Raw genomic sequence first — 26,783 nt, 5'->3', positions numbered from 1 at the left:
AGAACAGTTTCTTCCCCTCTGCGGTCGGACACATGAACAATAACCGTATGACTGTTCCCACCACTAACACATGACCCTACGCTGTTTTCACTGCATCATTCCATGTTTGGCACTGATCACCACCTGCACTCATGTATATATCTATCTACTTAGCACTTTTAATTCTTATTCTCATGTATATATCTCATGTATATCTCATGCATATATCTTTCTACGTAGCACTTTTAATTCTTATTCTTACTTTTATTTTTTCATGTCTATTTAAGCGCAATTTATGACAGTATGTTCGCACTGAAGCACCGCAGCAATTTCCTAATGTTGTAAACCTGCTCAACATTTGGCAATAAAACCCTTTCTGATTCTGATTCTATTTAAATAACACTGAATTGAGTTTGCAGGTAAAATACATTTTACCAAAAGATTCTCTACAATAGTGAGGAAAAATGCCGTTACGCAATAAGAGATGGGATTTAGTGGAGTATTTCACCAACAAACATCTGAAAACTTCTTGTGGTGGAGAATAAACCGGGTTTGAAGCATTTGTAAATCTCCTTGCTAAATTCTTTCCAGCCCACTAGAACAGTTCCTCTGTTGTTGAGGCTGGCTTCAAACTGATGTATAAAAGCAGCAGGATGTTGGATTTTGTGGCGGACGTATGTTAGTCAGATGCTTGTTAGATCACAATCCTTTAAGCTTGAAACGATGTAAAACATTTCCACTGATTCTCCTGGAAATGAAAAGAAAGTGTGCTCGAGGCCCAAGAAAGAAACTAGTGAGCAGGCAGACATCCGACAGATACTTTCTAGTACAAAGTCATCTACACACACACCCTGAAACACACACACATGCACACACACGCTGACACAGCTGTCATTCAGTAGGGAAATAGTCAGAAATCTTTACTAATGTCTGCAAACAAGCTGTTTCTCTTTTCTTCATTACAAAGTGAGCGTCGTTGGTGTGTGTGTGTGTGTGTGTGTGTGTGTGTGTGTGTGTGTGTGTGTGTGTGTGTGTGTGTGTGTGTGTGTGTGTGTGTGTGTGAGCAGTCAGTGTGCAGACACAGAAGTGATGCATGTTACATCCTGAACATGAATGCGACACAGGTGAGTGAGGGACGACTGAAAGGCTCCCATCACTGGGTCAGCTACAGGAAATGATGCAAAGAAAAGGCAGCAGCTTCTATTTTACAGCCTTCTAACGAATCACAGAGTTCTTATTGTGACTCTCTGACAGTGTGCACATGACCCGGGACACATTGTCAAAGCAAAATAATACAGAAATGGTTTCTGACATTTGATTCACAGGCTGGAAATATTGTTGTCACAGTCTTCAAGAGTATCCTGCGATGTTGGGCTCAGCTTAAGGGCCTTGCACTGTGATCCTGCACTAAACTGGCGGTAAATGTAAAAAACTGTGATTCCCACAAACAAATGAATGCAACAGGAAGCACAGAAGAGCGAATGAGACACATTTACAGCAGACCAAGGACATTTATGAAGCGACAGCTGCAGGAAACAAGTGTCCAAAGCAGGAAACGACCTCCCAGCGAAGTGGGTTCCTCAGGTGCGGCATGTCGAGCCAGCCCGGCAGGGTACCGCGAGCAGCTCTAGCTGAGAATGCACGTCTTTGACTGAGACTGGGCCGCGCTCGCTGCAGCAGGAAGGAAAGGAGAGAAGTTCAGTGTTCAGTCAGAGTTTGGAAAGCTGTGACGCCTGACCGCCTCCTACCTTGTCTGGCTGCCGCAGCTTTCTCAGCCTCCTCCTCCTTGGCTTTCTTAGCCGCCTCGATGGCAGCGACCTTGGCATCGTGCTCCTCCTTCAGGGCGTTCCACTCCTTCCTGTTGTTCATCAGCCGGTCCAGCATTGGGGTGATCTCCACGTGGAAGCGACTGAACTCCTGGGACGACACAAATCAGACACATCAGCGTTGCTCAATCCAAACCGCTAACGCTGCTTAAATGACACAGAGAGCCAGAGCAGCTCATGGGCCATATGCCGCTGCTCCACGCTTGCAGATGTTTATCTGGGTGGAAGCAGCAGCTGTGGGTGTCTGAGTGGGTGAGCTCTCACCTTGTACACAAAGGCGCAGACAAAGTCGATGAAGCCACACTGCAGCTTTGGAAGTTCCTCCGCTTTGTTCCTGTCCATCATGGGCTGAAGGAGAGAGAGAGAGAGAGAGACAGCTGATGGCCTCATCATCACTGTGGCCTCACACACCTGTGAGACTCCTACAGTGTCCAGCTCTGCTTCTGCAAATGACGTTTATCCACCTGCTGAACTCTCAGCGGTCAGCTCCTCACGTTTTCCTCCTTAATGACTGCCGAGTTACTGCACAGTCCTCAAACCATGTACAAAGCCCTGACTGTGGGCTGAAATGGAGACCAAGGTCTTGGATGCTTAGTATTTAAAAATACATTTAACCCTTTAAGACCTACCATAGAACCAAGTCCGCCAGAGCTTATATTATATTTTTACATGCTGTGGAGCCATTTTTGGGAGCATTTCAAGTTGCTATACATCAATACAACCATTATAGCCCAAACTTTAATAATATGTCTGCATTAGGTGCATAGTAATTACATAAATTGCAAAAAAGTGCAATAAACTACAAAAAAATTGAAAATCGTTTTTGTTTTTTTAACATATATTTCTAGTTAGAGAAATTTAAGAGGCTCATCCCTCAAAACTGTAAATACAAAAAAGTTGCACAAACTAGTTTCCCACCACAGGAAATTTATTTTGAGTGTCTTCATAGTTTTATTTTTGAAATACACCAATTTTTATACACTGCAGGAAAAACGAAAATAAATATTATAGTGCAAATTTGCAAAATAACAGCATATGCATCAAAATAAACTATTTCCAGCAGTGAAATATGAGTCCTAAGCATCCCAGAAACGACACAGAAAGTCATAAACTCAAACATAACTTTTTAAAACACAAGTATAGGCTCATAAGGCCCCGATCGTAAAAAAACTACATTTCCGCAAAATGACGTCACTTCCGGTTTCGGGCAGGTCATGCGGTCATGTGATAGTTCGCGCTGATGGACGTAGGAAGTGTTACAAACAGCTGATCGGATCGGCGAAGCGTGTTTCTGGAATATCATGTTTTTGTTGCTGCAAGTGATTTTTATGCAGTTTTTGCAAAGCTATATGTGGAAGGAAACTGTGACCTAGGACAAGCTGATGGCATAAGATGTAAGTACAACTCCTCCGGTTTCATATGCAAAAAAAATTATTGCGCTAGCTCACGTGGTTGCAGAGCTACCGGGATTTAAAAATAGTTACGCAAAATGGAGCGTGCCCGCTCCGATCGGCTGTAAAGGGTTAATAAAGGGCTAATTATACAAACATGAAATGATGCAAGCTTCTTTCAAACAGGCATCACCTTTAAAACAGAAGCTGCTACATTCAAACGTCATCTTTCGGGGAAATGCTGAGGCGAGCCCTGAAAAGGTCACGATGGCTGCTGGAAAAGCCTCTGCAGAGTCCTGTCAGACCACAGTGAGTCACATGACCTCTGTGGCACAGGAAGCTCTCCCAGCTGACACTGCTTAAGATTAACTCAGAGCACCGCCAGGTAAGCGTGGAGGGCGGTGCTTCAGGTGTCTGAAGGGCACGAGAGAGCAAGGCAGGGAAGAACAGGAAGGTCGGAAAGGATTTGGTCAGACACAGTCACGGCTCTCTCTGTATCAGCGCTCCACACGATGGCTCAGCACCGCCTGCTCAGCAGCGCCACAGGGATGCCAGTCTGTCCTTTCATATTTGCTCCCCATCACTAATGAAACCCCGTGGATTCGGTCCACCAAGTCCTCCCCAACTCCAACTTCAGAATAAACACATGGAAATAACTGAGTGGAAATGTGTTTGGAACGTTTCACTGTTCCTCCAAATGAGTCTTATTTTAAACTCCAGAAGAATCGAGTGAAGGTGGGGTGGTCCCATGCCCTGATGTGAGAGGAGATCCAATCCCTCCACTGGAGCCTTCAGGCACCATGTTTGCCATACATTTGAGGAACCGCGTACCTTCTTTCCTTTTATTCTAAATATTATTTTTTCTCACATTTCTGACAGGGAACAACAAAAACCCAACAGCTGTTTCTGTCTGTGACTGTGTCCATGTCTGTGGGCTGTGGTTAGTTTAGAGTGAGGACAGCAGAAGCTGCAAACATCTGAGCTCTTACGATAGGCTGCTGCTCGAGGACCGTCCTCTCCAAGTCTCCCTGCTCCCAGAACTCTGCAGCGACAGACAGCGCCACCTGGAGGAGGAACCACACAGGTCGGGTCAGAGCTGCTGCTTTGAAGGAGAACACACACACACACACACACACACACACACACACACACACACACACACACACACACACATGCTGGGACTGGAGGAAGGACAGCTGCTGCAGTTTACCACGGAGCTGATAGGAGGAAACATTTGATGGAGCAGGAAATGATCCTTTGTGTTTCACATCGGCTGCTAAATCTGAATCAGACTGCTACAGTGTCAGGCTGTGTCTCAGAGAGATGGAGGAGCGCTGATGAATAATATGGAAATTTTGTATTCAGCAGCGAGTTAGTCATCGAGCCAGTTTTGGGGAACAATTGTGGCAAAGCGAGCAAAGCCTGTAGACACAATCTGTGTGCGTGGGAAGCAGAGCGGAGTGAAACGTGGGAATTATCAGCCATAAAAATGTCAGCAGAATTTCACAGAGAATCAAGAAGCTATTGTCTGTGAAACATCTGAGCGAGAAGGCGTCCATCACTATCTATCTGCACCGGATTATCTGTTTAAATCACAAAGCAGGCTAAGAGAGTAACCAGGGTTAAATTACAGCGGGGTATCGAGCGTCTGCATGCCTCTGCTCACGATCGTCACGGATGTTTCCGTATGACAGCTGCTCAGCTCTGAGGGTAGATTCAGGTGATGAAGGAGCATCAGAATACACTGGGAACATCCTCAGTGCCAGCTCTCACTGTGTCCGTTACAGGATTTTTAAATAGCAGAAGGCTCTCAGGATCAGCGGGATGTTCCCCTCTAAAGGTCAGACGCTTGGTAAAAAGGGACACACCAGAGAGTGTCTGCTGATCCCGAGACCTCTGAGATCTGGACCCTGATTCTGATACGATCGGTTCAGTCTGCTGCACAGAACATGAACACCGCCCACGAGCACGTTTCGCAACACGAGCTGCATTAAGAATGTGACAGAAGAATCGAACCTGTTCTGAGCAGACGCCACATGGGCCTTTACCCAGAATGCACTTCTACTGCTCCTCCAAGTCACAGACATCAAACTGCTGCAGTTCATTCAGACCCCATCACTGATGCTCACAGAAACCAAGTTTAGTCTTTAGACTGTGCAGTACTTAGAAAGTTTGGCCCCGCCCCCTGCACGTCCACCTGAGCAGGAACGTTTCAATTAAAGTGTGTTTGTTTGGATTAGCTGATCTAAATAATTAATACACCTCATCCATGCAGTAAATCACCTGGAGGAGAGCCTGACAGCGTAAACACTACTCCACCTGCCACCTCAGAGGTGTTCGGCGAATCCTGGGGGGTCCCGGCTGGGAGCCACCGTCCCAGAAACTAAATGCATTATTAGTCCTGCTTTCTGTCAGTTCGTGCTGATATTACATACTTTACAGAAATGCTGAGCCTGCCAGGCGTGCCAAGCGAGCGAGAAGCAGCAGGTTGCTTTTGATGCACGAGGCCGTCAGGAACCGACGCCGAACGCTGCCTGGAAAAATGGCAGCGGTGACAAAACGTCTCTCTGCATCTACTTCATCATGGCTCGCCTCTCGCAGAGTGTGTGTGAGTGTGTGTCGAGTTACAGCAGAGGGCCCGTTTTACAACCAGAACTGAGACACTAGGGGGGCCTACCTTACTCTGGATCTCCCATGGTTTGGCGATGGCGGACAGGTCACAGGCTGTCATCATCATCGCCCTGCAAGCATAGCACGTGGATGGGTCAGAGCTGCGCGTCTGGGTCTCCTTGCTTGCCTGAGAGTGAGTGTGTGTGTGTGTGCGTGTGTGTGTGCGCTTCTGCATACATGACGATCTCTTTGCGCGTAGTCTCCAGCATCATGTATTTGGTCCAGTCATTCCAGTTCTCGTAGGTCTTGGACTGGTCTACAATCTTCTGGAACATGGTCCTCTTCCTGCACAGAGACAGACATTCCAATCAGCTCACAGGAACCATTCCGCTGTTACTGTAGTTATTCCAAAGCCTGGAGAAAGTGAATTAAGTCATTCTGTGGTCCCCTGCTGAATGTGGAAGTTTGCTCACTAACAAAGAAATAATCAGTCTCTAATTTTTATGGTAGTTTCATTTTAAATGAGAGCGACAGGGCATCAACCAAAAACCCAGAAAAGTCATTATATAAACTGATTTTCATAAGAATTTGGTCCAAGCAATTCTGGCTCCCACAGACAGGCTCTGTACCCGTGTCACATGCACTACATGATTATAATCAATCAGTTGAGTACTCCTGATCTCAGCTCATTGTGTGAACAAAGCACAGCTGAAAGCTGAAGCCAAGCTCCATGCAGGATCTCGCTTCATGGGGTGAGGATCATGAGAAAGGAGGTGGGTGGAGCTAGTTAATGATCTGAAGGCAGGCGGTTCCACAGGTATGTCTGAGATCTGCAGGGAACATCATAGAAGGCTTGGTGCTGATCAGATGAAGCCAAAATTTAGCTCCTTGGCATCAACTCAACCCACTGTGGTTGGAGGAAGAGACTTCATAAACATTAGAGACTGTTTGAATTCAGCAGGGATCAGGTAACTATCCCCCTGCTGTAGGTCAGGTTACTGAAGCCTTCACATTCCAAAGGTAACGTTGTGGAATGATGCTGCTAGCGTACTGACTTGAAGTACAGAGCCAGATCAGTGGCGATGATGGCGATGTCCATAAGGTGGATGACGAGGTCGTGCTGACGGCGGTTCAGATTCTGATAAATGTTCAGCGCCTGAAGCAGAAGAAAAAAAAAAAGACACTTCAAACAACAAGAAAGGATCCAAAGGTTGAGGTTCCTGCACCTGAGACTCAAAGAGCTCAAAGACGCCTCCTCTGATGAAGCAGAGGTAACGCTCAAACATCTCAGCCCCACTGCTGAAGATGTGATGGCAATCAAATCATCACTGCACACAAACAAAGCTTCACATCTTCATATTTAACGTGTGTGTATATACCTCATCTCTCAGCAAAGTCTTCCCAAACTCCAGATGGTGTCTTTCCAAGATGGAGGAGCCGTGAAGCTTCGCCAGAGGATTACCAGACCTGCACACAAAAACACACACACACGCACAATGGGAGGCTAGACTGTGATAAATCATGCATGTTGAGCCCAGGGTGGGCCTGGCTGCCTGTGTCCACTGCTAATGGTGGCTTTCATTAGCTCATCCATCAGCGGGAGGAGCAGAGCAGCTGGAGGCGTAGCTCGTCAATATCGACTCATTGATATTCTCTGTGTGTGACGTTGACTTCACTTAAAGAGCTGAGGTCAGCTCGGCAGCTCACGGGACAAGCGACTGTCGCTCGGAGTCGATAAACGCTCCTCAGAGTAAACAAAGGTCTGATTTCCAGAAAGTTTCAAAGAACGTGACTGATGCTCTTCAGCAAATCAGGACATGCCGCTCACAAAGGTGACACCTGCTCACTATTCAGGGTTCCCACTGCTGCCCCTGCACTTTGGCATCCTTACATGAGCAATGTGCAAGTACAGAGGGTCGCAGCAGTCTCACCTGCTCACCAAGACACAGATAAGGTGTAGCCACATGTATCAGCGTGGTGTTTGTTCTTAAACAGGCAAACTTTGATTTAGCTGTAAGTTTATATGTGCAGTGTTTTTCAATGTTAGGGTCTGCGTGTGACACCAGCCTTCAAAAACCTGTGGAGCAGCTTCAGAAGAATGTTCCTCACTGTGAATCATCTACAGAACATCATACCATCCACATACTCAACAGCTGGAGGAATCTCTGTGCGCAGGCTGATAAGGATAGATCAGGAACACTTCCAGCATCTATGAGTGGCTTGGCTACAGCTCAGTCATGGAGGGAAGACGGCACGTGTGACTACGATGGAGAAATGTGCTCCTTTAAAACTGATCTCAGGTCAGACCCAAACACGGATCCGCATGAAGAGGAACGGGAGCTTCCGGCTCGTTATCTGCAGTTTTCAGGCTCGCAGACCATCACAGACTCATGAACTGTCCAACTTTTACAGACACGTCACTACCTCCAAATCTTTCTGTTAAAAGGGAGTTTTTCCTTCCCACTGTCGCCAAAGTGCTTGCTCATTGGAGGTCATATGATTGTTGGGTTTTTCTCTGTATGTATTATTGTAGGGTCTACCTTACAATATAAAGCGCCTTGATCTGGCGCTGTATAAATAAAACTGAACTGAATCAAATTCATTATGATGTCGTCATGTTTTTCTTATAGTGTTTGATTTGAACATTTGATTGTTTTCTACGTCACAGCATCCTGACTTTTTGTAATTGTGGTTGTAGTTTTCTTTTAGTGGCTTATGTTTCATTAAGATTTGTTAATAAATGCCATATTTTCTGCACATGCTCCTGTCAGGAGATCTGCTTCTTAAACCAAACAGTAAAAGCTGCCTTCGTGCAGGGCCTCGAGTAGAAATCAGTGTTTGATTTGATCAAATCGAGCCAACAGACTGTACAGAAAATATGGATGTAATTTTAAGCCCAAAACATTGTTTCTTTGTAATGACCAGCAGAGGGAGACTCCTCTGTGAGAAAATAAGGCTCCTGATTGGCTGCTCTCTGAGCTCAGGAAACAGTCTCAGATGTTTTTAAGTCTTCTTTAATATAACGTGATTTTTTTCTGCAAATGACGGAAAACAAGCTAAATGCTCCACTGGTGACTACACCCATCTCATATATGCAGCATGCCAAACACCCCCACCCCTGCCTTCTTACTTCATCTGGTAGAGGTTGTTGGTTCCTCTGTGGTCGATATCGTGACAGAAGCCGGCGGTTACCATGGCCATGCACTCCAGGTCTGTGTAGTAACGCTTCAGATCACCTGTCTGAGAGTGTCAGCCACACAGAGCAGATGTTTATTCATGGAGTCGGCGTGCAGGTGTGCACTTGCACACAGACACACACACACAGATATGTACACACAGGGATTAACACCGATCCACACCCAGAATCATTGCATGTGTCTGCGCTATATGAATATAAACTATGACTCTGAGTGGTTTTCTTAATAACGACCCCTTCAGGCACACTCCATTATATCTGCCACAAACACACAACCTTGACTGAGAGAATGAAGAAGAAGAAGAACAGGGTGAGCAGAGGGGTGGGGCTGAGGGATACTGAGTGTGTGTGTGTGTGTGTGTGTGTGTGTGTGTGTGTGTGTGTGTGTGTGTGTGTGTGTGTGTGTGTGTGTGTGTGTGTGTGTGAGAGACCATCAGCAGGGTGAACATTGTCTGTCCAACGTTGAATCCGTGCCTCCAGTTGTGGTAGGTGATCTTCCTGTAGCCTTTACTCAGGGAGTACATGAATCTCACCAGGACCTGCAGAGGAAGCACAGCATGAGGTCCAGAGGTATTAATAACAATCCTTACATTTGAAATGATGCTAGTTTATCTAGTAGTCAGTCACTTTTAACCAATAAAAAGTGTAAGTGTGTGCATGGAAATGTCTGTTCTTAAACAGATCATGCTAAACTTAAAGCCCCTGAATTGACGTGCTGTGTGAACATTAGCCATCCAATTTTTCGTCATCTCTTATAATTTGATATCCCAAAACGCTCCTGTGGCGAGTATTGTGGTGATGACTTTAAACCATGTGCACGTCCAGCTGTTGCTGAGACAGAGTTCACATCACGTCTGTGGTCATGAAATCCTTTGAAGGACATTACAGACCACCAGTTGGATCCCCTGCAGTTTGCCTAACAGGTCGGTGGATGATGCAGTGAACATGGGACTTTATTACATCCTGCAACATCTCGACCGCCCGGGAACTTATGCCAGGGTCCTGTTTGTGGACTTTAGTTCGGCTTTTAATACCATTGTGCCTGAACTTCTCTCCTCCAAACTTTCCCAGCTCAGCGTGTAACCAGCTACCTGTCAGTGGATCACCAGCTTCCTGACAGACAGGAAGCAGCAAGTGAGGTTGGGGGAGATCACCTCTGAAACTCGGTCCCTCAGTATTGGTGCCCCTCAAAGATCTGTCCTCTCACCACTATTGTTCTCTCTCTATACTAATGACTGCACCTCCAAGAACTCGGCCGGTAAACTCCTAAAGTTTGCAGATGACACCACCATCATTGGCCTCATTCAGGATGGTGATGAGTCTGCATACCGGCAGGAAGTTAGCAGCTGGTACTCTGGTGCAGTCAGCACAATCTGGAGCTGAACAAGCTTAAGACTGTAGAGATGACAGTGGACTTCAGGAGACATCCCTCAACACTGCTCCCCCTCACCATGTCAGACAGCCCGGTGTTGACTGTGAAGATCTTCAAGTTCCTGGGTACCACCACCTCCCAGGACTTGAAGTGGGAGACCAACATCTCCTCCATCCTCAAAAAGACCCAGCAGAGGATGTACTTGTTGACACAACTGGGGAAGTACAGTCTTCCACAGGAGCTGCTGATCTAGTTCTACACTGCAGTCACTAAGTCTGTCCTGTGCTCCTCCATCACAGTCTGGTATTGTGCAGCCACTAAACAGGACAGGAGCAGACTGCAGCGGACTGTACGGGCAGTAGAAAAGATCACTGGCGCCCCCCTGCCCTCCATCCAGGACCTGCACCTCTCAAGAACCAGGAAACGGGCAGGGAAAATCATCACAGACCCCTCACACCCTGGACACAGACTTTTTGACCTGCTGCCCTCTGGCAGACGGTATAGAAGTCTGCAGACCAGGATGGGGCTTGCCAGCATGACCTCAGAGCTAACAGCTGTAACTGCACTGTGTTGAGAGCAGGTGACTGCTGTTTCATCACAACCAGCGCTCTGTTTCCTTTGTGCAGGTGTACGTAGACCCCTCCACCGATTGATGGAGGTCAGCTGCAAACTTTTCTCTTCCCTAAATGACACTTTACCGTATTCTTAGTTATATGTAACCACTAACATGATTATTGTGTTACAAGTAACATTGAAACCATCATAGCTGCTGCTGCTCCCGTGTGCATCGCACTTAAAGCCATGGATGGGGGCACACGGACCTCTCTGGGAATGTGAAACTTGTCCACCACTTTGAGTTCGTAGTACATCTTGACGCCACACTTCACCAGGTCCAGTTCGCTGTGTTCAAAGTCACAGAAGTGAAACTCGAAGATCTCGGCTTTCTTGGAGTTCGGCAGCACCTCGGACTGTCGAGGAAAACAAGAACAATGCATCAGATCAATGTGGGAATATTTTATTTGGTCATGACCCGGAGCTCCGCGTGGATTAGGAATAATAAAAATCATCAGAACAAACAGCTCCCTTCTCATCCTGCCCTGTTTTTCTTTTTGTGTGCTGATGGGAGCGTTTGGCATTTTTACCAGGATCTCCTGAAGCTCCTCCTCCTCGCACTCGTCCGGTTCCTTCCCCCACCTCTCTCTGGTGTTCTGCGGACAAACACACATCGTCAACAGTCACCTTGGATAAAATGGTTTGGCATCCATCAACTGACACCTGATCTGAGGTCAGAGCAAGTTGTCTCTCTGACAAATCACCTCATAGAAAACCTGACAGCTTATTCCAGCTTACAGATGATGCTCAGCTCCTGCTCCTGTCATCCACATCCACCAACAAAGCTTCAGAGAGACAGCTTTTAGCACGAATACTCAAACAATAAAAGACAGACATAAAAGAGAGCGCTTCATCTCCATCTGATTAGAATCACATTTATCCAAAACAATGCTGTAATTCAACGACTCTTCAAGTCTTCCACTAAAGATGTTCACTTACTGAAAGTTTCATTAATCAGAGCCAAAGAGATTAGTTTTAGAGGCCATCCTCATCTCTGAGGTGCTCCTGCCTGAAACAGGAGGAACAAAACTTGAGTGGGGAGACACAGACTCACTCACCAGGACGTTTTGGATTTCATCTTTGCGACACTTGACGTGGTAGAGCACCATGTCCTGGTAGATGTCCTTCCTGTTCTCCAGTTTGTTCATCTTATCGTAGGTGTCGGTGTTGAGCACCGACCAGCCCAGGAACTGAGTCAGAGACTGGGAGAGAAAACACTGGAGCTTCATTCACCTCACAATCCGCGTACAATTAAACAGTATGTGTTATTGCGATATAGTCTAGTGGGTAAAGGTTTGTTGTGTGTCGTGTGTAGTCCTGTATATATCTGCAGCCTCAGTCAGCTTTAAATGTACAGCAGCCGGCACCACAGGGCGCTCCCTACTGTAGGGTACAGTTCATTTAGTGATAAAATCAGGGCAACAATATTAAGAGCAGAGGTTTGTTGATGAGCTGAGGGTGTTTTGTGTTGCAGTGAGGTGGCCACAGAGACATCAGTAAAAGCCTCCAGGCCTGATTATAAATAATGCAGACGCTCTGAATGGCCTGCAGTGTATTTATAGTAAACCAGTGACACACACACACACACACACACACACACACACACACACACACACACACACACACACACACACACACACACACACAGTGTACCTCCATCAGGGTTTCATCCATCTCATCAAAAGGTTTCCCATCCTTCCTGTTATAGAACGTGGCCACACCCACAATCTCTTCCTTCTTGTTGACGATGGGCATGGACAGAACGTTCTTAATGGTCCAACCAGAGTCATCCAGCGGCTCCGTCTGAACATGAAAACACCCTGAGTTTAATTAGCGATGACAGGACAGCCTGCGTGCCCACTCTGAGCTGGTCTTATAAAGGAAAGAGTTATTTATTTTCTGTAATAATCTTTTTGTCCTACAGACCGTCTCAGAGTCAGGCGGTCTGCCTCCATCAGTCAGCAGACATCTGAGATGTTCAAATGACTGACTGCAGCTTTAAGCCAGTGTAACAGGCCCCACACTGTCAGCAGACCTGAAGCACGATCCGTGTGTGAGCTCGGACAACAGTACCCACCGCAGTAGAACGATTAGAATAAATGCACTCGGAGCTTAACAGCCCCCAGGAACATCATTTAAAGTAAGGAGAGCAGAGAATGTTGGAAATGTCACCGATTTATATGTTCATGATTAGTCTCTGGTGTACTGTTATAGTACAGGACAGACCACTGTAGTACCAAGGCAATTTTTTTGCATACTTTATACCTACACGTCCTTCGAGCTGGCTCGCACAGTGCAATCAAATTCCAGCATCTTCTTCTACTGAACATCTGATTACAGATGACAAGCCAAAGCGGTCTCACTGAGCCCTCAAACAGGAAGCTAAAACTACTTTGTCCTTACTGAAAGACTTCAAACATCATTATGGTCATGTTGTAATCTAAGATAATACTGAGGATGATCACTTTAGTCTGGAGTCTGTGATAACTGACAGCAGGTCAGTCCTGAAGTCGTTCAGTAACATCTTTGTGTTTTATGAAGCATCCTTGGAATGAAAGATGGCGTACAGCTTACCTGAAAGCTGAAAAACTCGTCCTCAGCTGCGTTCATTATGTTACAAATCTGTGGGAAAAGGAAGTAAAAAGATGAGCACGTGAGGGGAAGAAGCTTCACATGTTAGCAAAAGACTTCTGAATCATCTGGAAGCTTCAGAAGCAGAAATATCGATGAGAATGAGGAGAAATGAGCAGAAGGTGGGATGAACGTGCTCTAGCTCTGTGGAAGAAAGAACCACATGTTCAAAATCATCACCGTCAAGCTCTCAGCTTTTTCTCTCAATCATGGAAACGTAACTCTGCATAGGAATAAAGTTTTCACCTTGTACATAAAGCAGAAGGGGAAATATGAAGCGGGAGAGATGATGTAGGCGTGACAGATGATGAGGAGCAAAGACGACGGGAGGACGGGACAGGAGGAGGACAGACAAGGAGGAGGATTAGACAGACGAGCGGCGGCAGCGGGCTCGGCGGTTTGGGAAACACTTGCCGTGATTAATTACAACGGTTGCAGAAATTACAATTATACATCACCGCAGTGTGTGGCTGAGCACTTTTCATTTCCACAGCGGCATGCACGCTGACAACTGTGTAATAACTCTGAAGGCACTCTGCTCATCGACCCACCCGCACACTGCAGCGAACATGAGTGGAAATCAGATTTTTAAAGGACAATGATCTAAAGTTTTCACTGTCTCCACATCAGTGGCAATGATTTAAGACTTTATTGTTTAAGGAGTTATTAACGTGGTTCTGACAAAGAACACAAAGTACAGTAAAATTACAAGATGGACGTAATGTTAACGACCAACATTAGAGACTTTAAAAAAAAATTTATTCAGTTCCATTCAGTCCCCTTGGGGTGCTTTATATGATAAAGAACCTACAATAATACAGAGAAAACCCAATAACCCATCATGACTCTGTATAAGCATTTGGCGACAGTGGGAAGGAAAAACTCCCCTTTAAAAGGAGGAAACCTCTGGCAGAACCAGGCTCCGAGGGGGACAGGAATAATAACTAATAAATAACAAATAAATGTCCTCACTCAGGAATGGCTAAAGACAGTCTGAGTTTGTGGGGAAGTGCAACTTTTCAAACACTGAATCTTTTCTTCAGCTCAAACAAGTTTTTACTGCCTTTAATTAAACCTTTAATGAACCGAGCTGGCACCGTTTGTACTCATCCGGCTCTCTAAACACTCATTCATTCTCACATTTGTGACCTCCAGGGTGTCCAAGCTCCAGCCGTCATCACGTGTCCACATGACCTGACAAACTGTCCCAACTCATCGTGAGGCACAAATGCAAAAGCCTCAAATTTAAATCTCAGTACAGTCCTTGCCTATGGTCCCCTCGAGGCCCTCTGGGAGCTGACATTTCTCACAAGAGACAAAGGAAGAAGGGCATGTTTGTTTCTTTAGACAGAAAAGCTGATCAGGAATATTTTATGCAGTAATATGACACAAACTTTAAACACAAGTATTGCCAAAAATATTTAGATGGTTCACTTCAGGCTCCAGATCATTAACCTGCGTTTTTTCTAATGACCAGCAGGGGGCAGCAATTCAGGCTGTAAAAAACAGTCTATGAGAAGCTAAACTTGCTGCACACTTGATTTACAGCTTTGCTGATCAGTGTATGGGCTCCATTCGTGTCTTAGTTAAGAAGATCTGATGCTTACTTTGTAAACGGGAGTAAAATAGACGTAAAGTAGAAAAGCTTTAGGGTTGAGATGACAGCAACCTCAGTTTCTCGGTCAGATCATCACTTCTGGTTTTAAAAGTATTAAAATGCTAACTTGGAGCTTCTGAATGAGTTCTCGTGGGGTAAGAACAGCAGAAACGTTGGAAATTGATTATCTTGTGACAGTTAATGTGAGCTCGTAGGAACAACAGATACTGACCAGCCCAGTTTCTGCTACATAGGTGGGTAAACCGCTGACCAGGGCCCAGTGATCTGCTGGAGGACCCCTGGAAATGAAGACATGCCACACAGAAGGTTAAAATGCCACAATCACCTTTAATAAAAGCGAACAAAGTGTACATTTCAGTGGTAATACTCAGTTTACTGTATCATTGTTAAGCAAATGTCATGTAAAACGAGCTCAGGTCAAATAACGTCTGTTCAGCCTTCGGTTTGCACTGTGGTGAAGTTACTGTGAGCTGCATTGTTTGCACAGCGGTTATTAATGTTTACAGAGCAGGGTGGGATCACGGAAATCACAGCCTTATATGGCTGAAGGGAAAATATATCAGTGGCGCTGTGAGGCTTGGCTGTGAGGCTTCGCAGAGCTCCCGAATCCGTTTTTTACCCTCAGGTAAAATCTTTATTTTTCTCCCACATAGAATGTTATTACTATTAAAATCAGCCTTCTCAAATGTATTCTTGCTTCATTTAATTTAGTGCGTTTAACTTCACTTGTTTTATATATTAACTTACTTGTATTGAGTCACCTGTGCTCTCTCAGAGGACCGCTGCTCATGCTAGTAAGGACAGACTCGCCAGGCTGTTCATGTTTATCATTATACTGTCGTCACTCTTCCACGTGTTGTGTTCAGATTGTGATTCCTGTGGATGTGTTTTTTAGGACTCCAAGTATTCACGTTTGAATTAAGCCACTCTTCCTTCCTTCCTTCCATGAGAGCAGTGCAAGGGTCACAATCACGTGACCCCTGCACTGCTCTCATACACAACCATATCATCTATGTTAAGAGATCGCTGCATCCGTGCTCAGATTTCCTTCCTTGCAGACACATAAGTGTGACCCGACGTAATGCTAGTGGTCAAATCTCTGCAGCGGCACTAATATCTGCTAATGTCACATCTGCTGAGACTTACGGTATGACTTTGATGTCCTCTTTGCCATGGAGGATGTAGTCAATCACTTTGTAGAAGATGATTTCCTTGAGAGGTCAAATAAGATCACAGTTAGTTTGCTGAAACTCTCTGCACAGACTCAGGTGTGAAATCAGGTGTAAACTCCACACACAGATAGAAAAAAACCAACAACACTTTAAAGCCCACTGTGTGTGAATTCTGATAAACTAGAGACAGATAGGGGAAAAAGATTAGAGGAGAAAGACTTTGATAGGGCTGGAAGCATTATTTCACTCAGCGTGTGTCACAGAAATGAGCTTCTGATTGGCCTGCTGATGGAGATACAAGAAGCTGGCACGTTTTAACCTGCTGGAGGTGCTACAGTCACTGTGATTGGAAGCACTGAGTAACAGATGAATGCCACATGGACTTGGATCTCAGAGTTTGGTCAGGACCTCCTCACCCTGCCATCAGGAGTTTTGGGTCCATCATAAGGAGGAACCTCTCCCATCAAAACAGGCCACAAGTCAAAGAACTCCTGCACACATAACAGAGACACAGAGAGAAAAAGGCATATTTAGAGGAGAGAAACATTAACGTTATTTAATGTTATTCTGGGAAGATGTGGTGCTTTTGTTCAGTCTTCAGAACATGCCCAATTTCACAGATCACAGCGCAGCTTCTACTGCTGTTTGTTATTAAGTGTGTTATTCATGAAATCCAGTATTGTAAGCAGACGGCCATCTGTACAGACACACAACATGTGTTTGTTCTCTGAGAGCAGGTGCTGGGAATCAACTGGCAGCTGCTTGTAATTAGGTGACAGCCACAGCCAGTATTTATGGCACCATGTTAGTTATTACAAATACATGGAGAAGCTAAGAAGATACTTTAAATATACTTTTGTCAGCAGAAGAAAAAAATCAAGCAGATCAGATAAAGAAAGCCCAAGGAGTCTGAAAATATGCATTCCCAAAAGATGAAGATAAAAAACACAATGGATTCCATAAAAACAAAGACTGGATGGACGCAGCATAGAAACAGGGATGATACTCTTAAACATGTTGGTTCAGCAGGTCCTGGTCCTGAACCCAGACCATTCACATTACAAATACCAGGATGCTGGACAGCTTGCTAAAGATTTCTGGCTCCTCTGTGACTCTGGCTGTGAGTGTGTTGTTGCCTACCTTGGTCTTGGTCATGTCCAGCAAACCCACAGAGTAGCGGTCACAGTTGAGGAAAGCTCGGACTGTGTACAAGGCTTTGTGGAACTGCCTCTCGATGTCTGTCATCTCCTCAAACACCTTGCTGGCTGACCACAGCAACACCTGGACAGCAAAATCAAACAGAAACCTGAACCAAGGACAACCACGCACTCATCTCTGCTGCTTCTCTTCCTTCTAATGTCTGGTGCTTTTTTTTGTTCATCACCACTAAAGAAAGTGGCTTTGCATAGATCTATCCTTACCTGTCCTCTCCTGGTCTCACAGTTGTGTAGGTAGCTCAGGTGGAAAACTCTCAGTGCCAGGTTAGCAAAGTTCAGATATTTGTTCAGGGTCTGGGAGAGAGTAGAACATGAGTGGTGAGGATTTTGAACTGCACGCTCTTACATTTCTTATTACACCAGCAATCCTAAAAAAAACCCTCTCCTCCAGCTGATCATCTCAAGGAATTAATTTGCAGACTTGGAGCTTGTGTCCATGTTTTAATGAAGAGCTATAATAATCCTAACCCAGAACACACAGTTCTGATGAGTTGCTGTCAAGAAACTTGCAGAAACGCCTCATTTTTATCTTCAAATGCAATGTTTAAACGGTCCCTGTTAGTTATGACAAAAAGATGCCTCATTATGTCTCTCCTGACATTCATCATGTTTGGAGCAGCAAAAAACCCCCAAAATTAAGCAAAAATCGACTTAAGAATAAAAAAAATCACAAAGACTGCACCAAAGAGTAAAACAGTGAAATGTGCATTATTAAGTCTCTCTGTTAGTAAATGGTTTTGTAATTGATCAACAAACGGATTTACTGTGCCTTACAGAAACCTGGTTACAGCAGGATGATTGTTAGTTTAAATGAATCAACACCCCTGAGTAATAGTAACTATCAGAATCCTCGAAGGTCGAGGAGGAGGAGTGGCAGCAATCTTTCACTCCAGCTTATCAATCAACCAAAGACCCAGACAGACTTTTAATTAATTTGAAAGCCTGATGCTTAGCCTCATACACACTAGCTGCAAAATTCAAAAAACATTTTTACTTGTTGTTGTTTCTGTTTCTAATTTCTACTTCTTTGACTTTTTATCTTAATGAAGTGCATGCAAACCTTCGGTCCAACTTGGTCACCTTACAGATCTTACAGCTCTTCATGATGCAAAATTAGTCCTGAATGCTAACAAAACCAAAGTAATGTTGTTTTCCCATAAGTGAAGCTCCGAACATCAACTCTGGAAAGTGATACCATAGAGCTTGTTGACTCAAACAAATGTCTTTGTATTTGATAAGGATCTCAAATTACATACTTGATAAAAAACCTCAAATTTACTTTACAGTTTTTTTATAGATTAAAATCGTGTTTCTCTATTGCAACTTGCGTTAAGCTTGTTTTTATCGCTGTTGGATTAAGCGATGCTGTCTATCGATTTGCCTGTCCCATTACCTTAGCTCAATTAGACCCCATTACCGTGCTGCCCTAAGATATAGAACAGGCTCACACTTCATGACTCATCACTGCACTTTGTATAGCCTTGCTGGATTTACTTCACTCAATAGTTGAATAATGAAGCATTGGTATATTTTTATATACACAGTCATTCTAAGAAAATTGCCATCATATATCTACACCAAGTTCATTGCCCTCCAGAACACCTACAATCTCAGAGCCAGGAGCTGGCTGCGGTTTAAAGTAGAACTTGTGAGCACAGAGCCAGGAATGTCAAGTCTGTCTTATTTCGGCATGTGGTCTTGGAATTATCTGCAGCTCAGGATGAGGTTGGAATTTCTTGTCCCTTTATCTAGTTTTAAACAAAAAACTGACAGAGGTCCTAGTCACCAACTGTACCTGTAAAATTTAAATGGCTTGAATTTGGAACTGTTTTAAATGTTGTAATGAATTTGATATATTTTACTGCTTCATATTTAGTGGTCAATGTGATCATTTCATACATTGTTGCAGTTGTATATAAACTGGCTTGTTTTGCACTTTACACACTGCTGCTTCTTACTTAGTCATACACCACCACAAAAACAGCCACCTCATGAGCTTTCTGTCACTTTATTATTCAGTTACACACAGTTTTTCAGTCTGTTGATGGTTTTCTGATAAATCTGCTGTGTCACAGTTAAACTACATGACGTATTGTTCACATCGGTGGCACCACAAGAACGCGATTAGATCCGAGTGGAGCGTGGTTTGGGGTTAGGGGGACGCAGCTGGCTCAACAGCCACCGTGAATTGTTCCTGGTGTGTTTGAATGTCTGTGTGATCCAGAGTTTTGAATTTTCTAATTAGTTTTTATTTTTATTTCATTTTGACTCTTGACTCTAAACTGTTTTACTTCAGTTTAGAGTCAAGAGTCAATGTTCTTGTGTCAGTTTAGTCTTTATCTGTCAGAGGCAGGGTTTATGAAAATCAGTGCTGCTGTTACAATAAAAACACTTTTTGAAAACAGCAACTCTCTGTCTCGTACCAAAACTGAGCATATTAACTCTATATGCTTATTTTCATTCTTTTTAGTTTTAGTGAACTATAATAAGTTTGGTCTCGAATGCTGCAGCTGACCATGCTTCTCTGATCGAGCCAATGGACAGTGAGGAGGACACATCATCAAAAGCAGGTGGAGTATGTCCATCCAACAATAACCATACCTGATGGAGTCAGGACCTCTGGAGTTCATGTGAGTCAAAGTTTCATGTTTTTCTGGTCACATCTGTAACATCTGTAACTTCGACTCCTTGTGTTTGTGATTGGTCTTAAATGAAGATCATTTTATTGGGGATTATTCTGGAGGTACGCTCGATAGTGTTCTTTATCAGTTCTGTCTGGTTTCCTCCACATTAACACTCAGTCTAGTCCTGCTGCCAGGTTTTCTTTTAGTCCGGGTCTATCTGGCTCCAGGTCTGAGAAACTGACCCTACATGTTACTTGTTAAGACAAAAGGGGATGCAGCTACCTAAATATCACTGACAGAATGAGACAAAGCGGAAGAAGAAAGTCTGCTGAGGGACAGGCGCTGTTACAGGTTACCTCTTCATCCTTGGCAGTGAAGCACGGGCCATCCAGCTTGTTAACAGCCATCATGACAGCCACCATGTCTTTACCGTTCATGATCGGGACGGCGAGGACATTCTTCGTCACGTACTCGGTCAGCTCATCCACAAAGCTGCTGAAGTGTGTGCTCTAGGAGGAGAGAGAAGAGGCAGAGTGGATATTTCACTGTATCTAATTATCATTGCTTTCTCGCTGCACTTTTCAAAACTCCCAGAGCTGCTTTGATGAACGCTCTGATGATATCCATAAATGCTGTAAGTGAAGCCTCTCCGTTATCCTCAGATGCCACGCGCTCTCAGCTGCGCTCCATCTATGCTTCATCTATGCTTCCTCCTGAGCAGCAGGGGTCATCAATTGTTCCTCTGGGGGTGTAACACAGGAAAAGCAGCTCATTAGCTGCCAAGCTAATCATATGATTGTTGGGTTTTTCTCTGTATCTATGAAGCGCCTTGAGGTGACTTTTGTTGTGATTTGGCGCTATATAAATAAACTTGAATTGAATTGAATTGAAGAAGGAACAAAGACCTGCACAGGGACCCATTTGGCTATGACGAGGTCTCTGTCTTTTTCTGGATGTTACCTGAGTGAGGCAGGAAAGGGATCAGAGCGCATGCAATTGTTTAAGAGGAAATATAGAGAAAGTTTGATACTTGTCTGCTTTCTGCTGAAAATACACTTGAAATCCACCCATCTATCTTCTAGAACAGGGGTGGTCAACTCCCGTCCTCGAGGGCCGGTGTCCTGCAGGTTTTAGATCTCACCCTGGGTCAGCACACCTGAATCAAACAATTAGTTCATCTGGAGAACTTCAAGACATGCTGAGGAGGTCATTTAGCCATTTAAATCAGCTGACATGTCTAAAATCTGCAGGACCCTAGAGGCCTGGAGTTGCCCACCCCTGCTCTCGACCAACCAAGTGCAGTAGGATATAAAATCAGGTGTGACAGTTAAAACTGAATAGATGCTGAAGCTGAAAACCATGTGAAACCCTTCTTCTCCCCTAAAAACACAGCGTGGAGTTTTCTTATCCAAACACTTCCACCGCAAACTGAAACGTCTTCAGGTGCATTCGCTGTTTAGATTCTAAAAGAAGGGCACAGAAACCCTGCTGTGGCTGATCCTGGATCAGCTGCTTCATCTGCTGCCTGACAAACAAACCCACTGCACAGATAGGGCACTTTGCCAGCTTGTTATTAGGTGACCTTTGACCCTCTTAAGCTCGCAGAGCTCATCACCCTGCACATGGATCATTTACCCATTTTTAGATGGAGACACAGTATCGTTTATGCAGCTCTTACGCGGTTGCTCTTCCAGTTTGGCTCTTCATCCCAGAGCACACACACCTGTAAGTACAGCTCTGCAGGTGTGATAAAAGGTGTGCAATAGTGCTGAGTCTGTGGAAGCAGCGGCCTGTGTGACCTCTGCGACTAATCTGGGATTGCTATTATTCAGGACAGATTAACCTGTTTATGTGGAGCCTGTCCACCTCCCTCACACACACTGATAAATAACAGGGTACCACTCTGAATATAATTGCATTATTCTCGGTCTCACTTTGAAGGAAGAAGATGATGAATCGAGAGTCTTGCCTGATTGGCTGATCTGCAGTTAACTGGGTCAGGATGGAACCAGTGAGCACAAAGGCAGCAATGCCAGTCCCTGCATTTCATACAGAGCCACCCCGTGCGCATTAACATCACAAAGCCAACCTGTTATCTGGAAACACTCGTCGGTCCTTGGCTGGGGGGAGAAACTGAGGCTCTGATTGTTCCTGTCAAACTGTCACGTGTTTGTGTGAAGCTGAACACCGTTTCACAATGAAGAGCCAACAGGCTGCTGGGAGCACAACTGCTGCAAATAAACCGGGCACAATGAGCTTGAGCCCACTTTGTTCCTCCGTCAGCAGCACGGCCTTCTGAGGTCAGTGAAAGGATGCGGTGGAAGTGATACAGAGGAGCGCCTGTGTAATGTGGGCCGCTGCCCTACGTGGCGTGAATGTCTCAAAAAGAGCTGCCAGAGGCGGCTCCTGCAGGCGGACCTGCAGGAGCATGATGCAGACACGAGAAAATGCTGGCCAGCTATTTTTAAATGTCAGAGGTATTGGCTGTAATGAGATTGAGAGGAATTAGCAGCATAAACCGCATGGAGTCATGTCACCCTCTGGTGGACACACCGAAGCCGAACGGCTCTGATAGAAAATGAAACAGGTCATAAAAGCATCAGAAACACAGATGATTGCAAACATTCAGGGAACCTCGAGGCTCCTGTCTGTTAGTGATGTGTCGGTCGCGAACAAAATGGCTCTTAGAGCCGGATCTTTGACGTGAATGACGGGAGCCGGCTCCTTATTGCGAGCTGTGGGTTTTTTTTTCTTTCTCTCACCCTCTCTCTCACACTTTTTTCCGCACAAGGCTCACATGCGGATGAGGGGGGAGGGGCGGAAGTTACACTCTCAGTAGCACAGGAGCGGGGGGGGGGGGGGAAGAGAGAAAGAGACCTTTCTAATGTCACATTAGAAAGGTATCCGGTTGTTCAGTCTGACGTCAGTAGCCGTGTCTGGGTCTAAACTCCGCTGCAGGTCCATATATCAAACGATCACTATGGCATTACTGAGAGTTGAAAAACTGTCTAAAGTCTTTCATCTTTAATAAAATGATCAGCGTTCTGCTCTACCAGGTGTAACAATTGAGTTTAGCATCCAGGCATCCATGAAAACGGAATTTATGACATTTAACGGAGTTAGAAGTTAGCAGGAATCGCTAGCTTCTATCTAAATACAATATAGCATGTCCTGACTGCGGGATTTTGGAAACAAATTCAAACATACAGCTCTGTTATCACTTCCAGCATAAATGAAGACAGAAAACTAAACAGCAGTGACGTTTGTAGGGTTACTGAAGTTGGGCTAGCTGGTATATAATGATGTCCTACGTTACCGCTAGCGACACAGCTATGTTAGCATAATATGAACAAGCTAACTTTTTTTCCACTCGATAAAAGTTAACGTGAGTGTTGTCGGTGGTCAGGAACAAATGTAATCGCATGGCAGGATGCTGTAAAAGGACAAAACTTCAGCCAGGAGAACAACTGAGATAATCCATCCACAATACGAGGTTAGTCATTCATATACTGCTGCATGGGCTGGGCTGTAGTTACACCCTAAGGTTTTAAAAACTGAGCTTAAATAAATGATTAGCGGTAATAAAAGCCGAGGGAGGTCAACAGTGATCGCTGACTGTTTTAGGAGCTTTTTGAGATCAAATATAAGAAAATACAAAACATTAAACATGTTAACACAAAAGCCATATTAAACGCAGACTACTTTAGACCCGGAAGTAGGATTCGTCGCGTCATCACTGAACAACCGGATAGTAATCAGCCACAACTATTTGCAGATGATAAAGGATTCAGAAAGTTTATTCATGCAGGTCCATATGACAGAGAATATGCATCTTCTTTTTGTTTTCATATTTTAATTTATATTTAATTGTGTTGTGGTTTGCAGTGTTTTGTGTTGTTTCACTTTAAATTTGTTAAAGGAAAAAGCTGAAAATTTAAATAGTTAAAAATTGAAATGTGAATAGTTGGTTTTTGTATTATATGATTTATTTATTACATTTTATATGGAGTGAAAAAATAAAAGTATATTTACGGTGGCCCCTACAGACAAAAGACAAAAACTCCAAAACATGTAAAAACTCAGAAGCACGTAAAACCTCAAAACACGTACAAAACACAACAGAAGTGTTCCAGGATGTTAGGCGCAGTGTTGAGCTTTTGTTACCTAGTGGCTACACAAGCCAGCAAGTACCAACAACCGGATTTGGTGTGTGGTAGTAACAGACAAATGAACATTTTTTTAAATTATTTGAATATATATGAGTGCTTGTGTATAAATACACAAACAATACACATATGCTTTCAATTATGTAATTTAAGTGATCTAGGTAGCTCTGTTTTGGAAGTTCAGTTCATGCTAGAAATGTGTTTTGGAGTTTGTACGTGTTTTGTCTCTAGGGGCCACCGTAAATATTTATATATAAACATATAATAAACTTTATTTATAAAGCACACTTAAAAAATATATATATATATAAATAAAACCACTTTTTTTACATTAGTAATTCCTTTTGTGCATAATTTTATATTATTGTTAATAATAAATTAATTACAGCAACAAAACAACCTGAAGAGCCGGTTCGGAGCTGAAAGAGCCGGCTCTTTTTAGTGAGCCGAACCGAAAGAGCCGGTACTCTAAAAAGAGCTGGAAATCGCATCACTACTGTCTGTGCTACTGACTGTCCACGCTGTAGTTTGCTGCTAAATTAACTGCTATTACTACAAATAACTGGAGTCATAACTGCATTAATTCCCTCTGTTTAAACCAGTCGTGAGTTCTTTTACATGCTTTCATAAAGTGAACGTGTATCTGAGAGGATTTCCTCTTAGCTAAACAGCCACATGCTGCTTTTAGGCTCTAGATGTTTTTGGGGACTTTACTTCATATGTGATGGCACAAAGATGAAGGTTTCCAATCGACCAATCAATCCCCCATAAAGAGTACTTTGGGGGGGGTTATTACCTGTGACACATCAGAAATGTTGACCATCTTCTTGCTGGTGGCCACGTGGCCCACGATGCCCATATCCAGCGGGTACACGATTTCACTGTCGGGTTGCACGAGGCACTCGTCAAAAATGGCGTCTTTATGAACGTTGAACAACCTGAAGGTAAATTTGGAGACAGAAACGTGACCCAGGGTGACCAGGCCCTCTCTGACCTCACTAAGTGCTGGAAAGAAGGAAATCCCAGTGTGCTCCGTCACTGGTTCCTGAGGAGGAAGCTTGACCTCCGAGATAATAAACATGTCCAAGCTTCATGCTTACATTTAAAATCTTTCAATTGCCCCAGGGGGACAAATAAAGCTATCAGCATCGCTGCTACCTGCACTGCTTTCAGACACTGAAGTGGGTCTGCAATCACCTGGTGGCGAGCTCAGCGACGCCGTTCCTCTGCCGGTACATAAAGAGACTCATGCGATCCACCCGCAGCATGAAGCTGAGGTGCTTCATCAGCCTGAAAACGGACTTCTCCATGTTCAGGTTATCCTGGATGTCACGCACCAGATCGATGAGGATCTCGCTCTCATCCACCATCGTCAGCTCATGAAACGTGCTAATGTTTACTGCCGTCTTGCGGTTGGGATCCAGCAAGTCCGAGATGATCTTAGGCCGGAAGTTCATGTCAAAGTACTGCTTGGCAAACTGCGGGTTGGCATCGAGGAACTGCTCTGCTGCTGCTGCATCCACCATGATTACTGCTGACAGGGGGCAAAGCTGATTGGAGGAGTGCTTCTACGAAAGACAACAAGTAGCAGATGAGTTTAATACTGAGAGAAATATAATTTCGTGCAACAGAAGAAGAAGAGAAACTGGATTTGTTTCTGGGCTGAAGCCAAAACAATGAGCTAAAAGATGCTGAAGGGCCTTTGGCTTTTCTCAGCATTTTACTCTCAGATATGACAAGAATACAGAATGTGGTGTGAAAAGCTGGCATCACCATCCTTGCTCTGCACATACTTTTATCAATCAAACCATAAAATAACATAACAATGTAAAAACAGTTAGCAAGAATAAGGCGGCTGTACCTGTGAAAGTCCTCCTGCTGTCTCCGGCTAATCCGTCTGTGCTGCAGATGTCTGAGAGGAGAGAAAGGATTACAGGGATGGTTTTAAATGGTCATGTGTGGACATAAGCCTGTGTCCAATTACATCTTGGGGATTATATGCCTTCCAGTGTTCAACTTCTTTCTGTGTCTCAACAAAACTCTGCTAACACTCGCTGATCTTCTTCAGGACCAAGAAAATTAATATTTCTCCAGTTTTCCGTTTACTGGACGGTTTTTGGTTCATGCATCCAACCAAAGGCCTCATAACACACTTCATGAGTCAGCCACACGCACATTTAAACTACCACTCAGCATCGACTGACCAACGCACATCATTTCAGAATAACTTTGCGAGGTTCAGTTTTCAGTTTGAGCCTTGAAGGACTGAATGTTCTCAAGTATTTTAGTGGAAAAAAAACTCTCAATCGTCTCTTTCAGTGTAACCACATTCCTCTGAAACGCACTCAGACGTCAGTGTGTCTCAGCAT

The 26,783-nt window shown here is 44.4% G+C and overlaps 1 protein-coding gene across 1 annotated transcript; it reads right to left on the bottom strand.

Annotated features, from left to right (window-relative positions):
* Positions 1-765: 765 nt before the first annotated feature.
* pde6a (phosphodiesterase 6A, cGMP-specific, rod, alpha) lies at positions 766-26,330 on the bottom strand. Its single transcript, XM_085381069.1, has 24 exons — positions 26,276-26,330; positions 25,612-25,982; positions 25,211-25,352; positions 20,605-20,757; positions 17,829-17,918; positions 17,548-17,688; positions 16,824-16,898; positions 16,382-16,446; positions 15,447-15,513; positions 13,561-13,608; positions 12,640-12,789; positions 12,045-12,188; positions 11,517-11,582; positions 11,196-11,342; positions 9,434-9,541; positions 8,937-9,046; positions 7,186-7,273; positions 6,862-6,962; positions 6,044-6,151; positions 5,874-5,937; positions 4,186-4,260; positions 2,070-2,153; positions 1,728-1,896; positions 766-1,650 (listed from the first exon to the last, which is right to left on the bottom strand). The coding sequence occupies exons 2-24, from the start codon at positions 25,938-25,940 to the stop codon at positions 1,607-1,609; spliced, it is 2,568 nt and encodes an 855-aa protein (XP_085237195.1). The 5' UTR covers positions 25,941-25,982; positions 26,276-26,330; the 3' UTR covers positions 766-1,606.
* Between the last annotated feature and the right edge of the window lie 453 nt (positions 26,331-26,783).

The sequence above is a fragment of the Rhamphochromis longiceps genome, linkage group LG2 (genome assembly GCF_057381845.1).
Source record: "Rhamphochromis longiceps isolate RC_006_pf linkage group LG2, R_longiceps_female_GT1.1, whole genome shotgun sequence".
In the NCBI taxonomy this organism is placed as follows: Eukaryota; Metazoa; Chordata; class Actinopteri; order Cichliformes; family Cichlidae; genus Rhamphochromis; species Rhamphochromis longiceps.
Note: the sequence above shows the minus strand (reverse complement) of the source record. Positions and strands in the feature narration are given on the sequence as shown.

Excerpts from the sequence above, each read along its gene's own strand:
- pde6a (XM_085381069.1), bottom strand. The coding sequence starts at position 25,940 with ATGGTGGATGCAGCAGCAGCAGAGCAGTTCCTCGATGCCAACCCGCAG. Across the intron at positions 17,689-17,828 it reads GTGAGACCAGGAGAGGACAG|GTGTTGCTGTGGTCAGCCAG; the intron begins GTAAGGATAGAT and ends TTTGCTGTCCAG. Across the intron at positions 11,583-12,044 it reads ATGAAATCCAAAACGTCCTG|AACACCAGAGAGAGGTGGGG; the intron begins GTGAGTGAGTCT and ends GTTTGTCCGCAG.